The sequence below is a fragment of the Odontesthes bonariensis genome, chromosome 14, assembly GCF_027942865.1.
Source record: "Odontesthes bonariensis isolate fOdoBon6 chromosome 14, fOdoBon6.hap1, whole genome shotgun sequence".
Lineage (NCBI taxonomy): Eukaryota > Metazoa > Chordata > Actinopteri > Atheriniformes > Atherinopsidae > Odontesthes > Odontesthes bonariensis.
In genome coordinates this window covers 8,421,988-8,442,181 of record NC_134519.1, presented here as the reverse complement: position 1 = coordinate 8,442,181, position 20,194 = coordinate 8,421,988, and the positions used below count along the sequence as shown (strand labels likewise).

The 20,194-nt window shown below is 40.4% G+C and overlaps 1 protein-coding gene across 5 annotated transcripts in view; it reads left to right on the top strand.

Annotated features, from left to right (window-relative positions):
• Positions 1-19,039, top strand: part of pfkpb (phosphofructokinase, platelet b) — a 71,866-nt gene extending 52,827 nt beyond the window's left edge. For 2 of the 5 annotated variants that reach the window (XM_075482747.1, XM_075482746.1), the window contains exons 14-22: positions 2,626-2,696; positions 2,860-2,947; positions 8,297-8,449; positions 11,217-11,381; positions 13,597-13,658; positions 14,636-14,747; positions 15,857-15,956; positions 16,092-16,197; positions 18,061-19,039. In XM_075482747.1, the coding sequence (XP_075338862.1) occupies positions 2,626-2,696; positions 2,860-2,947; positions 8,297-8,449; positions 11,217-11,381; positions 13,597-13,658; positions 14,636-14,747; positions 15,857-15,956; positions 16,092-16,197; positions 18,061-18,217 (1,014 nt within the window). In that variant the 3' untranslated portion in view covers positions 18,218-19,039. Of the gene's footprint in view, positions 1-2,625; positions 2,697-2,859; positions 2,948-4,926; positions 5,080-8,296; positions 8,450-11,216; positions 11,382-13,596; positions 13,659-14,635; positions 14,748-15,856; positions 15,957-16,091; positions 16,198-18,060 lie in introns of all 5 variants that reach the window. The other 3 variants (XM_075482744.1, XM_075482743.1, XM_075482748.1) reach the window with 2 other exon arrangements.
• Positions 19,040-20,194: the final 1,155 nt, after the last annotated feature.

Below are 20,194 nucleotides of genomic sequence, written 5' to 3'. Positions count from 1 at the left end.
CAACGCATGAGATGCATACAGCTACAGATGGGTGACACATCAAAGGAAATATCCTAGATGAGAGGTCAAATACTTTGGCCTTAAAAGTCACCAGATCTCATATGTTTAGAGTAAAGCTGTGCAACAATTAAAATTTTTAATCTAATTAATCACATGATTTCACTGATTTATCACGATTAATCGCATTTGTACGCAAAATCCAAAAATGAATTCAAACGTAGCGTATAGCCTTTAGCATTTAGTTTTATTTTAAATGTGCTGCCATGTGAATGAAAGTGCCATAACATTTGTTGTGCAAACACACTTTTAACATCAGCATCTTTTTGTAGTTTTTATGTAGAAGCCTCGCTCCACTGTCTGTTTCCTTGAATGACTTGCTGCTATCAGTTGTGTGTTTTGCCTTTAAGTGATATTTTAGACCGGAACTACTACGCTGAGAAGACAATTCAACTTGGCAGTGTTTACAGATGACTTTGGTTCTGTCGACTCCGCCGTCTGGAAGAACTTTAAAATGAAAATGGCCGAGTAAAAGTTCCGTACCCTTCTCCATGTTTGGTGGATCCGCCGATTACTTTCTTTTCCGGTTCAGCAGACAGCAGCAAACTTTTACAAAATAAAAGCCTGTGAGCAACAGACTTTTACAAAATAAAATAAATAATAAAACCTGCATTAATGCGCGATAAAAATTTGTCAGCGTTAAATAATTGATGAGTTAACGCGATAATAACGAGTTAGAGTCATATGTTTAAAGCAGTGATGTGCTATGATACTCATGTGTTTGTACTGGATTAATTATGCACGTATTCTCCGTCCTTTCTTGAAAGATTTCTGTAAATTATTCTAAAGATTTACAAGTGCATGCGATATTGACTGGACGTTGTACTTATGGGGTCGTTTTTCTTGACATTTAAGTTGTAAAGGTGCCTCGTGTTCTCCACAATGTCGGCTTTAGTTGTGCTCTTACATTCACAGCTACAAATCAGGGTCCGTTTTTAAGATTCATCTTGTTTCAATTGAAATATGTCTTCAGAAATCGGGTCATTCAACTTTTGAATGGCACCTGTAGAGACTGTGAGAAAAACAAGAGCTCATATTAACTTTCCAGCTGTGCCACAGCTGTGGACGATCCAAAAGCTGAGCAGGGGCTATATGTAGGAAGTGGAAGTGGAGTCACCACCCAACCACATTGATAACACAGAGTGTGTCCAGATAAACAGTGCTGCTTATTGTTAGCCGGTTATTTCACTCCCACAGTAGCTAATACCACACATACTTGAACATGCACTGTGCTGGCTGTGGTCTACTCTACTGGTTGCATGTAAGCCTTCCCTGGCCATAAACACAAGATACACAAATACACGCACCTGCATGGACGCACATAGGGGGATTAAACGTGATTGAAAAGTGAAGCTGTGATCCCTGACTAAAACCCTGTCTAAATAGGGCGCAGATTACAGTGGAGAGCTGCTGGTTGAATGTAGCTCTGCTGGCATGGTTATTAGATCATGGAAACTGATCACAGGGCGCGAATTCAAGCCACACCCCCCCCATTGAGCTATTTTAAAACATACTTTAACTGATCAATGGAGTTAAAGTACATGCCTTCATTCCCACTCTCTCATTGTGCTGTTCGAACATTCAGTCGGTTTTATCTGTCCAAATCTCCAGATAGCTGCCTGAGATTTGTTTCCATCTTTATACAAACTAGAAAGAGCTGTTCCTACGAAACAGCAGTGAGAATGCGTATGAGCTGAATGGTGATAGCTGACCATGCTAAAAAAGCTGAAAATAGTTCAATTTTAGCAGTAAAAACTGTTGCTGAGGTATTGGTTGAAGGGATTTATTTTTTATTTTTGTGTATTACCAAACTTAACATTAGAGTTAGAGAATTTGAGAGGTTGATCTCGGTTCAAGGCTCATAGCTGAAATTCTGTAAATGTGAGCTCTTTAGTAGTTACATTGGCTGAAAGAGGACGAGTTTTCCTACATTTTAAGGTATAATTTGTTTCTCTAAGTTAAACTGTATGAAAGTTAGAGGAATTTGTTTGAAAAAACTGAAAAATTTTAAACTTATCAGCACGCACTCAACTGTGTGCTCATTCATTAAAATCATGAAGGAGCAAAAATGTTCATGTTTTTGAAACTGTCATATTTCAAAATTGGCTGAAGATTTGAAAAAGTTGAAACAATTGGTAATAGCTGAATGTCTTGTGACCCATCTAAAGTTTGAATGGTGTCTCTAGCTGAAAGCATGCAGAAATAGTTGGGTTGGAAAGAGGAAGATGATTTGGAAGAGCTGAATGACGGGAAAATTAGAATAAAAGCTGAATATCTTAAAAAGTGTAAAAGTTAAAAACACCAAAAAATCATAGCAGGAATCTGCTCAAAGAGCTGAACGTTTTGATACCAAAATTGTAGAAATAGCTGAAAGTATGCAGGAGTAGTTGGGTGCCGAAAACTGTCGGAATAATAATAATAAAGAGAAACAGGAACTTAGTAGTGAGAATGCTAAGGCATTCTCACTATTAAACTTACACTGCAGAACACCTTTCATAAAAGAATAAAGTGAAGAGTATGGTTTAAGCCACTTCAGGAACTAAACTCACACTTTTGTTTTTTTGTCAGATCAAAGAGATCAAATGGGGAGATGTTGGTGGCTGGACTGGCCAGGGAGGGTCCCTGCTTGGGACAAAAAGGTGAGCTGCTGCAGTCAGAAAGATGTGATTAATCCTGGTAAATCTTTTATTCATGTTTCATGTGTCTGGATAGAAGCTGTATCTGTGGACAGGTTCTAATTTTAGGCACCAAACGTGTTATAAAATGAGTGGAATGTGTTTTAATTCCTGTTTTGTGTGTCAGGACTCTTCCAGGAAAACATCTGGATAAGATCGCAGAGCAGATGAGGATCCATAATATTAATGCTCTGCTTGTAATTGGAGGATTTGAGGTATGCGACTTTTCCCTGGCAGCTTCTCTTTTTTAACATCAATTACACTTTTATTTAACAATGTTGTTCTATACAATCCACTGAGCTACTGATAACTGTACAAAAGCAGAATTCCTGAGTAATCTGAATTGTTTTCTATTTTATCTGTCAGCCTCATCATGGTTGCCATTCAAGCTTATTAAGCTCTTTCTCTTTCCAGTGTTTTACATCCCCTATGAATGAAGCATTGTCGTGCCCTTTGTTTTTCATTGACCTGCTCTTTTTCCATCCTGCAAAACACATCTTATCCTCTTTAATGTATAAAAATACCAATTAAGACACATGTAAAAGCTCTAGATTCCTTTTTATTTTGGGCATTACTTACTGGCCAAGCTGCAAAGCCAAAACTGGTGTATCAACCTGAGTAGAATCATCACAAAAAAGGGTTTGACAGTCGCCGGTGCAGAGAACTACATGTTAAAGATAGCTCGTTATATTTGGGAGTTTACAGGTTAAAAGTAAGTTACACATATGTTTTGATTCTATTAGATTAGAAGCACACTCTCAGTTTGCTGGTTTGCATTCTCTAGTGAAGCAAATCTGCAGCGATCATTTGAAAAGCCTTAAAAAATAAACGTGAGGCAGACACATTTCCATCTTGACTGGTTTGGAGCGAATAAAGTTGGCTTTGTAGAGTCCCCAGAGGGCGGTGTAACGGGCTACGTTGCTAAAGGCTGTAATTTAGTGGAGGAAGCAGTTATTTTAACCAGAGACTAACCTTGAGAACCCACCGCAGTGGACATCCACACCAGGAAAATAGAAAGGGTTCTTTAACTATAATTGCTTTGATCTCTGGAAATTTCCTGGATATTATAAAATATCTGGGAGGACACAGGTTTACTGTTTGCATATAAGATTCATGGTTTTCATTCATACTAGCACATCAAGTCTCCAAAACACACCTTTTTTTTTGCGCTTTAGTGGAATTTTTTTCAATTTTTACTGTTTCTTTTTGCTTTTTCCGATAGAAATCCTCTTAAAAACAATGGAAACCCGGCTTTATTTCTTTACAGATATGACCTTTACAGCCACCTGCACAAAAACTACACAGCCTAATTAATTTGAAATATAGGTGCAACTGCATGATGCTAATTATCTATGAAGCATCATTTTGAAAGTGCATTTGAGATTAATCTGATAGTTTGATGAAAACACAGTTGGTGTCTATTTGGGGGGGGGGAACAGCTTTTGGCTTTGACAGCCTGGCCAATAAAATAAAAACTTTCTTCATCTTTGTCTACTTTGTATGAGGAGCTACAGCATCTACTTCCTGTGTGTCTCACCGTCTGTCGTGATTGGCTTGGCTCTCCCCCCTTGGCTTCTCCCACCGGTACTCTTGTCCCAGGCCTTTGCTTGTCCCATTGCTGCCTCTGATTTTTCCCACCATCAGCAGGCCCAGCCGACTTCCACCCCACCCCCACCCCTCCACTTTGTTATCAAAGTTTATGTCCTCCCCCCTATGTTCCCAACAGACACAGTTTCATACTATAGATCTGAAGATATTTGGGGCTCTTCCCTGTTTAGAATCATAAATATAGACTGTATATCAGCTGATTAATTTGTGACATTTAAAGGGCCGATGGCGACAATCAAGAAAAAATAATGTGACTTCAGCTTCTTAGACAAGTAAAGCTACCTTTTAACTTCAGTGTTTAAATCAGGAGCTGGTAGAAACCATACAGCTAAAGTAAAGCTGAAAATCGGATTAATAGCACCAGGACTACAAAGACTCCATCTCTGTGGTGTGCAGAACGGAGTTTGTACTCATCTTTCCCATCTCTTTGAAGTTCCAAATGGTTCCCACCTTGGCTTTTTCCCCCTAAAATCCCACCTGTGTCCTCTTGTCCTTTGTGGAGACTTCTGCATTAAGCTTCTTCACCTTTGTGCCATCTCTGTATACCTCCTCAATAACAACCAATGAGTCACTCTCACTACTGCAGGCCTACGTGGGATTGCTGGAGCTTTCCTCTGCACGGGACAAATATACCGAGCTCTGTGTGCCCATGGTTATGATTCCCGCCACCGTCTCCAATAACATACCAGGTTCAGATCTCAGCATTGGCTCAGATACAGCTCTGAATGCCATTACTGATGTAAGTGGGGCTGGGTTAGAGTGCATGTGTGTGTTTGTAGACGTAACAGTCTAACACCACCCAGTCTGTCAGAGTTTGGGGCTGCGCTGACTGATGGTTCGCCTCCGCTCAGTAACAAGGAGAGGATGGACTTCGTTTGGTAGGTTAAGGCCGTCGAGATATTTCTGTGAGAATGTCTTGCTGAGCAGTTTGAGGTAGGGGTTGGGATTTAGATATAAAAGGTTGTGTCCTAAGTTTTTCTAGTGATTACAAATTATTGTTATTATTACACATTTTTTGTCTTTATCACTAGTTGTGCACAGCCTTCTCGATGACATCATGCCCATTTTGTGGCTTATGGTGCCATTTACAGTAAAAAATAGACGATAAAGTACAAAATGCATGCTGTATTGTGATTAACGAGCCACTACTCAAAAGAAGTGCTTTGCTTTTGTAGCTTTCAGTCAAATCAATGGTTCAGTCATAACTTCCCATTTCAAAAGACTAAAGAACTGAAGGTTAAAAGTAGGACTGGGCAACGATTAAAATTTTTAATCTAATTAATCACATAAGTTCCTTGATTAATCGCATTTGTATGCAAAATCCAAAAATGAATTCAAAAGTAGTGTATAGCCTTTAGCATTTAGTTTTATTTTAAATGTGCTGCCATATGTATGAAAGTGCCATAACATTTGCTGTGCAAACACACTTTTAACATCAGCATCTTTCTGTAGTTTTTATGTAGAAGCCTCGCTCCACTGTCTGTTTCCTTGAATGACTTGCTGCTATCAGTTGTGTGTTTTGCCTTTAAGTGATATTTTAGACTGGAACTACTACGCTGAGAAGACAATTCAACTTGGCTGTAAATGCAGGAGTTTAAAAAATATATATATTTTGAAATACGTGCTTTTATGTTGAAACAAGTAAAACAGGAAGTAGCGCCGGTTAGCTCCGTGAGCTTCACACAGAGACCGAGGAGCACCTGTAACGGTGATGTTACCTGCTAGTTTATTTTTATTTTATTACTCCATGCTTCGTGGTGTTTGCTGTAACTGTGTGAATGTAATGCATTCAACAGACTTTTACAATAATAAAACCTGCGTTAATGCGCGATAAAATATTTATCGCGTTAAATAATTAACAAGTTAACGCGATAATAACGAGTTAACTCGCCCAGCCCTAATTATTATAAATTTTTTGTCTTCATCACTAGTTGTGCGCGGTCTTCTAGATGACATCCTGTCCATTCTGTGGCTTATGGTGCCATTCACAGTAAAATAGACGATAAAGTAGAAAACGCATGCTGTACTGTGATTAACGAGCCACTATTCAAAAGAAGTGTTATGCTTTTGCAGCTTTCAGTCAAATCCATGGTTCAGTCATAACTTCCCATTCCAAAAGACTAAAGAACGGATTGTTAAAAAACATTAAACCATACGTTGTACCTTGTTCCTGCCATTTCAGGTAATAAAACTCTTACTCGAGCCAAGTTTGACTGATAGCTGTTAAAAACTGCTGACAGCAGAAAGATGTAATGTTTGGTATAAACACCGGCGGCCTTCCACTTAATCTGCGTTGGCCTAAACAGAAGCATGCTTTCACACAAACAAAGTCTCAATAGCGGTAAATATGAGTGCTACAAAGCCCACAAAAGCTATGAAAACAGACCTGGCAGCAAATAATATTGCTTATTTTAGAAGTCCACTGAACTTTAGTGCACCACAAAGCCACCAAACCTTCAGCAGAAGCTGATAAACAGAGTTCATCCGGCTGCTTGTTGCTGGAGGCGAGCGTGTCAGCGGTGGTCCCAGGTAAGTGTTGAGGCATGCAGTGGCATATTGCATGTTTCAGGCCTTTGTCCCCTTGTGTGTTTGTGCAGCCCACTGTCTCTGTGTTTGGCAAAAAGAAAAGCCGGTGATCTCAGTCAGTCCAGGGAGGACCCTCACTTACTCTTTCTCCAACAAACGGGACAGAGCCGGAGTGTTCGGCATATGCATGCGTAGCTTTTTCAGTGTTTTCAGGCCCGAGCTTCAGGTCTTACCCCCTCGTCTTGGACATAAAAGGACACATCGCTCAGGGCTTTTTGAGTCCCACCACAGTTTTTTTTATCTTGTCGCGTCAACACGGTTACATGTCGGCCACGATGGTCCCACCCCTTCTCCCATTTATATCCCCTTTCATCCAATGAGAAGCCAAAGCCCCCCCCCCCCCCTCTCCCGGAGAGAGCCAGCCAGCCAGCAGCGCACACATCCCAGGCCTTCATGGTCTCAGTTTAATTACAGTTGCTCCCTATTCCTCTTTCCCTCCTTCTTTAATGTTCACAAAGTCCAATTTTAATCAAATGATTTTACACTTATCATGAAGCTCTAAGTTAGTTCTTGTATTATAGCAAACTACATTTTCTTGTGAGGTTCAGGCAAAAAGTTTTAAATCTCTGGTCGTGTCTTTTATCAAATCAATTTACTGATGGACCAGTATCTAAAAGTGACTTTGAGGTGTTGGGGAAACAGGTCCAGAAATGCTCAAGGAGTACGCCGTATGTTGCTTAACATAACACAAAAGTGTCCATAACACATACAGCATTGACTGTATGTGGCTTTGATGCAGTTCTGTTTCAACCCAACACATGAACTACAGTAATGAAGGATGCGAGATGAGGGAGCCTCTGGTATGGAAGTTTTTCTGTGCCATCAGAGTTTGAATACGAATTTCTAATATTGAATTTTTTACAGCATCAAAATCAGACTTTGAATTTGAAAAACCAACAGTGTAAAAAAAAAAAAATCAATTTCTAACAAAAATCTTGGAAAAAAATTCAACACCTAAAAAAAAATTCAGTGGAAAAAAATTCAACTTGAAAAAATTCAGTGGAAAAAAATTCAACTTAAAAAAATTCATCCAATGGCAGCCAATTAAGTTACGCTCCATTGAATTTTTTGAAGTTTAAATTTTTCCACCGAATTTTAATGTTGAATTTTTTTCACTGATTTTTGTTTTTAGAAATTGATTTTTTTTTTTTTTCACTTGGTTTTTCAAATTCAAAGTCTGATTTTGATGCTGTAAAAATTCAATATTAGAAATTCGTATTCAAACTCTGATGGCACAGAAAAACTTCTATACTCTGGGCGCCATGAAGCAGCCTGCAGGAACATGCTAATCTTATGAGCACACAGACACAGGCATGTAGGTCTCCCCTTAGTGGTCTAACCGCATCTGATGCACCTGATGCCGCCATCAGGCCCTCGAGTCCCTGCTGCAGCTGTACGAGGCCCGGGCCGACTATGAGGAGTTTTGCATCCCGATGTGCATGCTGCCTGCCACCATTAGTAACAATGTCCCCGGCACCGACCACAGTATCGGAGCCGACACGTCGCTCAACGCCATTGTGGAGGTAAGGGCCCAGAGAGAGGCTTTATTGGGGAGATATTAACAGCTGCAGTGGCTCTGCAGCGATGATTAAGACAAAGTGTTTCCGGAGTGAGACGGCGATCAGTGGGATGTCGAAAGCAAAATAAAAACCCAGCATCTGGAGCTACCCCTCAGTTCTTTGGATTTTTTATAGATAGATAGATAGATAGATAGATAGATAGATAGATAGATAGATAGATACTTTATTGATCCCGAAGGAAATTCAAGCATCCAGTAGCAAGACATAATAAAGCAATAAAAATGTTTATACAATCACAAACACTTTAAAAACAATCTTAAGAATTTAAAAAACAATTAAAAAAATTAAAGTGACCAGTGAAGTAAGACGAAGATGAAATATAAAGTATAAAGTGACCAGTGAAAGTCAGAAGTGCCCTCACTGAGAGCTGCTGTGGCGGGAAAGAGTTTGGAAGCAGTGGGACGTGTTTGTATCGAAGCAATAGTTCTCCAGGCTGTCTGAAGGTGTTTCAAAGGTTTTCTTTGGACGGGCTGCTCTTTCACTTATTTTCAGTCGGGTCCTTGAATAGGATAAAATAAAAAAGGCCCCTCGTGTGAGCACTGAACCAGGGTTCTGTCTACATCTAACAACTTGGCAAAGACCCAATTCTGAATTGTATCTTTAGGCACTTTGCTGTTATCAGCCTGTCAGAAAGAATCATCTTTTCCATTTTCTTTAGTTGTATTAATGAAAAATGTCAAAGATAAACAGTTTGACAGGTTTAAAAATGCACTTTAGCACCAAGAGGATAATTCCCAAAGAGCTGTGAGCTGAAAATTTGGCTTATTTCAGCACGGCGTGCAGTGTGTCCTTAAACAAAATCTGAGGCAACTAAAGAAGTGTCAGGCCTAAAGAGCTATCTACAGCAGATGAACAGGATCTGAAAGTGATGTCCTTAAGAAAGAGGAAAACATCCAGCAAAGACCTGACACAGGAGCTGAGAGATGCATCTGGACCTTCAGCTGATCCATCTGCTGTTGGCCCAAGCCTCATCAGAAATGGGCTCCATGGAAGGGTGGCTGTCAGGAAGCCGTTCTTAAGGAAGGGAAACAGGGAGAAAAGGCTGAGCTGTGCCAAAGGACACAAGAAGTGGGCTGAAAATCAGTGGCAGCAGGTCTGATGGAGGGATGAATCCTCCCCAGAGCCCGGAGCTCAACATTACTGAAGCAGTGTGGGATCATGTTGGCAGAGAACGGAACAAAAGGCAGCCCACATCCAAAGAAGAGCTTTGGGATGTCCTTCAAGAAGCCTGGAGAACTATTCCTGAAGACTCCTTACAGAGAGGACAGAAAGCTGGTCTGAGAGGGTTCAGGGCAACATGTAAAGAAATGAGGGGTAATTATTATTGTTATTTCTTAATTTAAAGCTGGAACTCCCAACTAAAAATGGGAGATATTCATTTTTGCTTCTTTTATTAAAAATAAAACCGAGGATTTCATCTTACGACAACGAAAAAAAACAAACCCATTGAACTTGAATTGTACGTTTATGGGTGAAAAGCTGCCAGAAAAAGTCTGAGTTTAGCTCCACATAACCCCGAGTCAGTCCTGCGAAGAAGAACGAGCCAACAGAAGCTAAAGCACAGTCTGACTGTGAGTACATATTTTGCTGATTTCAGAAAGACACCAGCGCACCTGCATGTCAGTGGCTGCTCTTGTGTTTTACTAATGAAGCAGTTATGTGCTGATAAAGTTTGTGTTTGAAGTCGCTGTGATTGTTTTTCAGAGCCTGGTTTTATGTGCTTTACGCTTGGTCCCGGGTGGGTGAAGTCCCTCGATCTTAGACCACCGCAGAACGTTTCTGAGGGGTTTCTGAGAGGTTACGTGTGTTTGGAGTCGGTGGACTTCACTCATCTGATCAGAACAAAGAAGTGCACAGGTCGACTTTGATTGCATCCAGATCCTGATTGAACGATTTCCTTCTCCTTCCTCATCATCCCTGCTTCTCAGGGTGAAAAACTTGGCCTGCTAAAGATTAACTGAGCTTCTCTGTCACACAAGAAGCTATAAATCACAAGGCAAAAGTTTGCAATGTTAAAGTCAACCTGTGCATCACTGACAGAATGATCTGCAGCTATTTTATTCACTTTAAAGTAGAGCTGCTACTCATTTTTCCAATTACACTGGAAAAAATGTCCCTCCAAATATAAGTAAGAAAAACAACAACAAATACGAGACGTTTTTGCTTGAAATAAGCGAAAATAAATCTGCCAATGGAACTAGGGAAAATCGGCTTGTCAAGATTTCTTGAAATAAGATGTGATATTTGGGACTTTTGAGATAAAAGTGATCTTGAAATTAGCTTAAAAACCTCTTCAAATGTCAAAAAAAAGCTTGTTTCATATGAAATCCGACTCAAAACAAGATGTTTTCAAGACTTTTTCATTTAACAAGATATTCCAGATGTATTGTCTTCAAACAAGTCCCTATATCTGGCTGAAATAGTACTTGTTAGGCAGTTGTGTCTTATATTAAGTTTAATGAGATATTTTGACTAGAAATGAGACAAATATACTTGGTAAGACTTTGATTTTTTCCAGTGTACCTCTTATTCTCGTAATAGATTACTGAAAAACAAATCCAAAGCATCTGAGAGATGATGGCACACAAGCCTTAAATTGACTGAATGAGTAACTTTATTGATCCTGTTTTTTGGCGTCTCAGCTCTACTTTAAACAGCAGAACTATTCTGATTGTTTTATAACTATACACCCTGTGTGCGTGTGAACCAGACATGTGACCGCATCAAGCAGTCGGCCAGTGGCACCAAGCGGCGGGTGTTCATCATAGAGACCATGGGGGGCTACTGCGGCTACCTGGCCACGGTGGGGGGTCTGGCCGCAGGGGCCGACACCGTCTACATCTACGAGGAGCCGTTTGACATCCGCGACCTGCAGGTCAGACAGATTTTTAGTCCTCTTCTATGTCATAAAGAGCTTTGGTGTTTGTAGATCCGCAGGTTTAAATTCGTGTTGCACACATTTTTTCCCCTCCTTCCGAACAGAGCAGCACAGACTGTTCTCACTGTTCATGTGAGCGTTGCTGCCCGGGGCGGGGCAGTGATTTTAAATGTAAACACGACGCTGAAGTTGGTATCCGATTCATAAATTAAATGGATGGGCATAAAGGGCCATTTTACTGCATTTTATGTTTGTATTTTGATCACACCAAACTAGATCCTGTATGGAAACTACAATAGTTACACTGCTCAAATCTGGATGGAATTATTCTAAAGAGGGTACAGAGTCTTTAAAACACATTTTATGATTTGTTAAAACTTTATTTGGTCATTGAAAATTCAAAAAGGTGAAATCATCTTGCTGTAAAAGTGGGGGTGTTTCCCCCACGGGTGCGGCGCCCATGGTTGCTGCAGTCTGTCAGTCAGTCACTGCCGCTGCCTGGATGCTCAAGAGGCTGCAGGTGACCCGGATTACAGCCATCTTAATGAAGCGACTTATTAATAACCTCTGAGCTGCATCATTTATTCCATAACAGTCGGATCCCTTCAGGTGATTAGAGACGTCAGGACCATCAGTGTTTGTTGTCACGGACGCGTGGCCGCACAAACATGTGCCTCTCTCCAGCTTGTTTGACCTCATTTTTACCTTTATACACCACCTTTTTACCTTAATGTGCTATTTTAGGCAAGGCATCTTTATTTATACAGCGCATTTCATACCACAGGCAACTCAATGTGCTTTACATAAAGACAAGGCATTTAAAAGAACAGCATAAAGCAGCATAAAAACAAACAATTTAAAGAGAATAAAAAAATAGAATAAAAATTAAAACACAGTTAAAATCAATCAAAGAAGAGGGGAAAAAGAAAAATATAAACTCAACCATAAGCACACGGAAAGAGAAATGTTTTTAACCTGGATTTAAAAGTGCTTACAGTTGGGGCTGATTTCAGTTCTGCTGGTAGTTTGTTCCAGTTGTGTGCAGCATAACAGCTAAAAGCTGCTTCACCGGGTCCAGTCTGAACTCTGGGCTCCACTATCTGACCTGAGTCAGCAGACCTCAGAGCTCTGCTGGGTTTATACTCTACCAGCATGTCATTCATGTATTCTGGACCTAAACCGTTCCGTGATTTGTAGACGAGCAGCAGAACTTTAAAATCTATTCTGTATCTGACCGGGAGCTGATGTAAAGACTTGAGATCTGGGGTGATGTGATCTTTTAGTTGCCTGAAGTCTAACAAGTATAGTATTTCTGAGTGGAAATGCCACAAAGTCAAAGCATTTATTACAAATAAGCTAAGAACATCTGTTTGCCACACAGGATTTGCTTTAATTCTCTTTAATTCAGCAGAACTCTGCTGCTCGAGTCCTCACTAAGACCAGAAAAGTGGAGCACATCAGTCCAGCTCTGAGGTCTTTACACCGGCTGCCTGTCCATCAGAGGATAGACTTTAAAGTTCTGATGCTGGTCTATAAAGCTCTGAATGGTCCAGGACCAGAATGCATCAGTGACCTCCTGACCCAGTATGAACCTTCCAGACCCCTCAGCTCATCTGGATCCGGTCTTCTATCAGTTCCCAGAGTCAGAACCAGACATGGAGGAGCTGCATTCAGCTTCTATGCTCCACATGTCTGGAACAAACTCCCAGAAAGCCTCAGATCAGCTGAAACACTCAGTGTATTTAAGTCCAGGTTGAAGACACACCTATTTTCAGCTGCATCTGAATAAAGCTCCAAATCTGAAGCTTGAGTTTCAAAACTTAATCACATTTTAACTCCTGATTTTATCTATTGTTCTTATTTCTTTCTTTTTTGTTTAAAATTTAAATCAGGCTTTTTACTTCTACTGTTTTAATGTCTCTGTAAAGCACTTTGAATCACCCTGTAGTTGAATTGTGCTACACAAATAAAGTTGCCTTGCCTTGCCTTAATTATATTGAAAAATCCTCCAAATGTTGTCCTCACAGTGAGGAAACCTTGCAGCAACCTTGTCTTTGGGAGCAGTAGGAGCGGATAAGGCGCCCCCCAGTGGAGCAAACCTTGCCTCGCGCCTCTCTCTCCGTCCTGCACGGTGATGAGACCGAGGCAGGTGACTCGTGCAGGTTTGCACGCCGCGGTCGCTCCGGTTTCATGCTTTGTTCTGCGTTTTCAGGCCAACGTTGAGCATCTGACGCAGAAGATGAAGACGAGCATCCAGAGAGGCTTGGTGCTCCGGTGAGTTGCACTCCTTTCTGTTTTAACGCTGCTTTTGTTTCCTCGCTTCTTCACTCTGACACACAAATGCTTCAGTCTTTGGGGGGGGGGGGGGGTTTGCAAGTAAGTGTGTGTGGAGTGAAGAAAAGGGGCGAAAATGTTGCCTCTGCAGTCACTGTTTGTTTTCCAGTAAAATGCATGAAAACAGTTTAACATCAGGGACCCTACACACTTTCTATCATGTCCTCTATTGTGGTTATTTTAGTCCTCTGCACCACAATGCTGTTTAAATTGCTCCCAGCAGGACAGAGGTCTGTGGAAATAGGACGAATGTAATAGTTTGGATGGAGGGTAGGTGACATTGTGAGTCGGTGCTTAGGGCCGCACCTGCATAATTATTTATTAGGAGACGCTCTGAAAGACGTTGGTCTATAGTGAGTGTGTCTGTGGGCAGCACTGGAAAAAAATGCTCCTTCAAAAATAATTTAAAAAAAACAACAAATCCAAGACGTTTTGGCTTGAAATAAGCAAAAAAATCTGCCAATGGAACGAGTGAAAATCAGCTTGTTAAGATTTCTTGAAATAAGATGTGATATTTAGGACTTTTGAGTTAAAAGTGACCTTGAAATTAGCTTAAAAACCTCTTCAAATGAAAAAAAAAAGCTTGTTTCATGTGAAATATGACTCAAAACAAGATGTTTTCAAGACTTTTTCATTTAACAAGATATTCAAGATGTATTGTATTAAAACAAGTCCCTATATCTGGCTGAAATGATACTTGTTAGGCAATTGTGTCTTATATTAAGTGTAATGAGATACTCAATGAGACAAATATACTTGGTAAGATTTAGATTTTTATCCAGTGTGTAGTGGACAGCAGGCAGAACTAGTTCATTTCAACTTATTCCTTAATTAGGAAGACACAGACGGTAAATCTGAGCACTGCGTGGAGCCGCTTTCACACCCTCTGCCTCTGCTCTCGTTGCTCTGCGTTTCAGCAACGAAAGCTGCAACGAGAACTTCACCACCGACTTCATCTACCAGCTGTACTCCGAGGAGGGCCGAGGTGTGTTCGACTGCAGGAAGAACATTCTCGGTCATATGCAGCAGGTTGGGAACGCACACTTTACTGCACCTGCGTCAGGCACAGAACAATAAAGCAAGCGAGATCCACTCATTCTTTCCTACCAGGATGTTAAATGTAAATGTACTTTATTTATACAGCCCTTTACAGACAATCCTTATGATGTACCAAAGTGCTTTACAGCAGGTAATAAATAAAGAGAAGAATAAGTAAAAACAAATAAAAACAATAAAAGAACAGTGAAAGCAATAAAATACAACAAAATTGATAAAATACTACTGGGTATTAAAAGCAATCCTAAATGAGTAGGTTTTATATTAGGTGAATTTAGTAAAAAATAGTGGAGTGATTGTGATGTAATCAGTGTGTTGTACAGTCTGCACTTCTCTGATATCGCTCTTTTGAATGAAACACAGCTGTATTGAATATCATTTTTACATAAACTACTCATTTCAACATGAAAAAGATTCCAAAACATCTTTTTAAACCCTTTCTTCTATCGAATTCCATTCCAATCAATGTTAAATACTTACTTGACTGGAAAACTATGTTTATGCAAACATATAAATTCAGTGAATAAAAACAAAACTACAGTTTTTATTCATTTTGAGGGACTTTCTAGTTGTATTCTGACTGTGGTATTTCACTGAACTTACATTTAAGTTGCAGACAACAACAGTTTGCTGCTTAAATGTTTTTTTTAAAGAGACAGGACTACTTTTAACTTCAAATAACAAATATAAAATTGTTATTTCCACATTCCAACTGGGGAAAAAATGAAACAGGCAATTAGAGGTCAATCAGAGGTTTTCTACTTAGGATATTAAACTTTAAACAAAGTCCTGCTCAAGAATTATTAGCTAAACTTATTCTAAGACAATTTTGTTGTTAATAAATAAGCAAAAAGCACGAGTTTTTGACCCTCCACTTCCAAGATCCAGCAAATACAACAGGATTTACCTCAAGAGTCGGGTGGATAGAAAGACGTGGAGGTTGGATAATTCATTGCAAATCTGAGGCTGTTAGCAGAAGAGACATTTTAAAACCAGCGCAGGGTTGTGTTTACACTGAAGAGCACATGTTGCTCTCTCTTGTGATGAGTAACACAAACAGATTCTATTCTTCCATTTCTCAGGGAGGAGCTCCATCTCCTTTCGATAGAAACTTTGGCACCAAAGTCGCAGCTAAAGCCATACAGTGGATCACACGCACCCTCAAGGAGTCCTACAAAGGAGGTGAGTCAAGACTTAAGTGCTTGAGTGGATTTTCCGGGGTCCATCAGCGGTCTTTGCTTGATTAAATGCAGCTTGTTGTGCCTCGGATTAAAAAAAAAAACTAAAAACAAATGGTGCTTCTTCTCTTCAACGCAGGAAGAGTGTTTGCCAACTCCGAGGACACCGCCTGCCTGCTGGGGATGCGGCGCAGAGCTATGGTCTTCCAGCCCGTGTCACAGCTCCGGGAGGAAACTGACTTTGTGTAAGATCAACTTTCACATTTCATTCACAACATTTCAGAGCTCAGACAGAATAGCAGTAAAATGGAGACTGGGCGGGTGCCAAAATACCTACATTTTGATTTACACATGTAGAGGAATCGTTGACGGGAAGATGTTCTGAGTACCAGAGATATTAAAATGTTATTAAAACTATCAGAATAAATGCTCACAGATACTAAAATGGGTTTATTGAACTCTTAAATATGATGCTTTTCCTAAATAAACTCATCTTCTGCATCTGACTTGCTTTATGTTGGATTTGACAGAATAGAAACGTGTGTTTTTATAAGGAAGTTTCAGGATTTTAAGGTCTTATTGCACTGAAGCTAATGTGCGAATTTAACGGGTTGAGGAAAATACACCTTTCACTTTACTTTGGTCTTCTTCGTCATCTCTGTGCCGTCAGTTGTGTGCGTGAAAGTGAAGCTGCAGCAAAGGCCATTATTCAACAGAACATCAGTTATTTCATGTCCGGACTCTCTTAAAAAGTAGATCATATGCCAAATTTAGCCCAGCCGCCACTGTGCATGCCTGTTAATGTGACAGCAGCAGCTCACACTGTGACGTGCTGAGAGCTTGAATATTTCTAGATCCAGAGGTTGCCATCGCCATCAATGGTGATCTCACCCAAATGGAAAGCAAAGTGGCAGCGAGCGGCGGGTTTAGTGCAGGGACGTTGCCGGGCATACAGCTGTACAGGGGCCCAGGCCCCCAGCCAGAACCCCACCCACCAACACTGCCGTACTGTTTTCAGAAAATCTGCCTGTACTGGATGCATAAGAACATTTATTCAAATTTGCATAAACCTCAACAGGTTTAACAGAGCTATACACTGGAAAAAATGCCCCTCCAAAAATAAGTAAGAAAAACAACAAATAAAAGCAAAAAAAGCTGCCAATGGAACTAGTGAAAATCGGCTTGTCAAGATTTCTTGAAATAAGATGTGATATTTAGGACTTTTGAGATAAAAAGTGATCTTGAAATTAGCTTAAAAACCTCTTCAAATGTCAAAAAAAGCTTGTTTCATGTGAAATCCAACTCAAAGCAATTTGTTTTCAAGACTTTTTCACTTAACAAGATATTCCAGATGTATTGTCTTAAAACAAGTCCCTATATCTGGCTGAAATAGTACTTGTTAGGCAGTTGTGTCTTATATAAAGTGTAATGAGATATTTTGACTAGAAATGAGACAAATATACTTGGTAAGACTTTGATTTTTTTCCAGTGTAGGCTATCCAAGCAAATAAAAACACCTTTGAATTCAGCCATTTAGCTTTTCGATTCCTCCTTCTGTAGCTCATCAAACATAATCAAGTGAACCTTTTACAAGAGGCAATATTACTAAAAAACACAGTATGCACAGTGTTACAATCTTCAACAGATCAACAGATACAAAATAATGAACAATATTTCAGTCCAGGTCCTGAACATTTTAAACTTTTAAACTAGCCAAAATGTGTGGGCTACTATCCGCTGATAAATATGATGAGCGGGCCGCAGTATCTTGCCTTCCAACTCCAATTTCGAGCGCTACGCGTCACACACGGTCCATTCGCTGAACATGCACAGACGCACCCAAAGCCTGCGAATACGACCTCTTCACTTCACTATTTGGTAGACCTGTGCAGCATTAAAGGAGGTTATGTGGTTGAAATAGGGAAAATCGGGTCTATGTTACTCCTTCTTGGCACATCAATCGTAGCGTAGTCTGAAGGATGTATGTGGGAATTTTTACAGGGGCACAACGCATGTTCACAGGGGCCCGTGCCCCGGTAAAAAGTTTCTGGAGACGTGCCTGGTTTAGTGCCTGAGTCAAGTCTCATCCCCAAACTTTCTCCTTTCAGCCACAGGATCCCTAAAGAGCAGTGGTGGCTGAAGCTCCGCCCTCTGATGAAAATCCTGGCCAAGTACAAGACGAGCTACGACGTCTCCGACTCCGGCCAGCTGGAGCACGTGACCCGGGTCCGGCCCAAAGAAAGCGACCTGTCAGCCGCCATCTGAACCGCCACACTGCTGCCGGCTGAAAGCTTAAAGCTCCACCCCCCCAACCTCCCCAACCTCCCCCCAACCTCCCCAAAGGAAACAGGCTTCATGAATCGGTGACAGCTGCTCCCACAATGACTGATCGACTGCGAATATTTTATGGTAGAATTTAAGACAGGTACACTTAACAAAGGCACGTTCCATATTTAAGATCAGGTTAAGGTTAAGGAGAAGTCATTTGGAAACACTTCTATAAGTCTAAACTAACAACTCACGTAGTATTATCCGGATCCCCAAAGTTACACCTAAATATAAAATCTAATATATATGCACTCCTCGTGATGTAGCCTTTTAGTTTTAGCTCAAAAGATGTAGCCACCTTCTTCTTCTTTTCTTTAATTAAAACACCTTAATGAGCAAACATCTGGTGGTTTTAAGTCTGGCTTTTCTCTCTTGTTTTTTTTTTCTACCGCACTTTGAGCTCCATTATATATGTAAACCCCTAAAGCTGCTTTTAAAACAGGGAAATTACGCCAGGAGGATCACACGCACTCTCAATGCTGTCCACACCTCGATATTAAGAGGCTGAAAACCCCCCAAAGGAAGACGTGTAGTGAGGCTTCAGGACGAGCCGGTCGTGTCGTGTACGTGTGTTGTGTCGTTGCCTTTGCTGATGTATGCACCCCGGGCTTTCCATGTGGCACCTTATAGCGGTTATTTGTGAGTAGGGTCCTGCCGGCCGTCGCCGTACGTTGGCAGCGAAGTGGAGAATATCTGAAACTGCACGACGTTATTCGATGTGTGTTCTGTCACAGAGTAAATAAAGCATTTGTGTGGAAACCCCAGAGTTTTTGTTTTGTGTTAACGAGTCTCTTTTCTTTTCTTTAGCAAATAGTGGAGAACCTGGTTAAAAGGGTTACTTTGAAGAAGCATTTTATAGTTCAGATGTGGAGAGTTCCATCTCCGTCCTGATGAAACAGAGTTTAACTAAAATGTTACCGTCCAATGGACCAAACATGACTCAGAGGTTTCTGCTTGGGCCGAAGTTCAGCAAATTAAGTTCATCCTCAGTTCCTGTGGTCAGGACGCAATATACAGGGTACTACTTAAACACAGAGGGTACTAATTAAATACAGGATACTACTTAAACAGGGAGTACTACTTGAACTCAGGGTACAACTTACACACGGGGTACTACTTACTCAGGGTACTACTTAAACGCAGTGTACTACTTACACACGGGGTACTACTTAAATACAGGGTACTACTTAAACAGGGAGTACTACTTACACACGGTACTACTTACACAGGGTACTACTTAAACGCAGTACTACTTATTTACAGGGTACTACTTAAAGCGGCTCCTCAAGCTTTAATTGGCGGCTCGCACTCGCAAAGTAGCTGATAACAATATGCTAACAATAACTATACATTTTTTCAAATAACATACAACGAATACTGCACAATAAGTATTTTTATTAAGTTTGCGTTTTTGTAGTATTAAGTATTTTTATTAAGTATTAATTAAGGCTTAATGGTGTTTCCTAAAGGGGGAACTGTTAAACCTGGCAACGCAGCCCGCTTAAACCACCGTCACACTGACCGCAGAGCACGCTAGCTCCTTTAGCCAGCATGAGATGCAGGCACAATGGATCGGTTTTTGATTTTAAAAAATAAAAGGGCAAAAACCAGCACAAAAACCATGCTCATCTTGAATGTCTCACTATGATTACAACAACAAACTACAAATACAACATGAAGAAAGTCAAGGACATGCACGCCAGCTTCTGCTCATCCCAGTATTAAGGTAAATGTGGTCTTAATTGAAAATGTATTGGCTGTGTTTTCTTTTTTTGTGGGATGTTTTATATGTAGAAATGCATATTTGTAAAAGGGGACTTTAGTATGTTGTGGTAAAAGTGGCTCTTCCCTTGATTTTTCTCTGCCAATGTGGCTCTTGTGAAAAAAAATAGTGAGTATCACTGACTTAAAGAG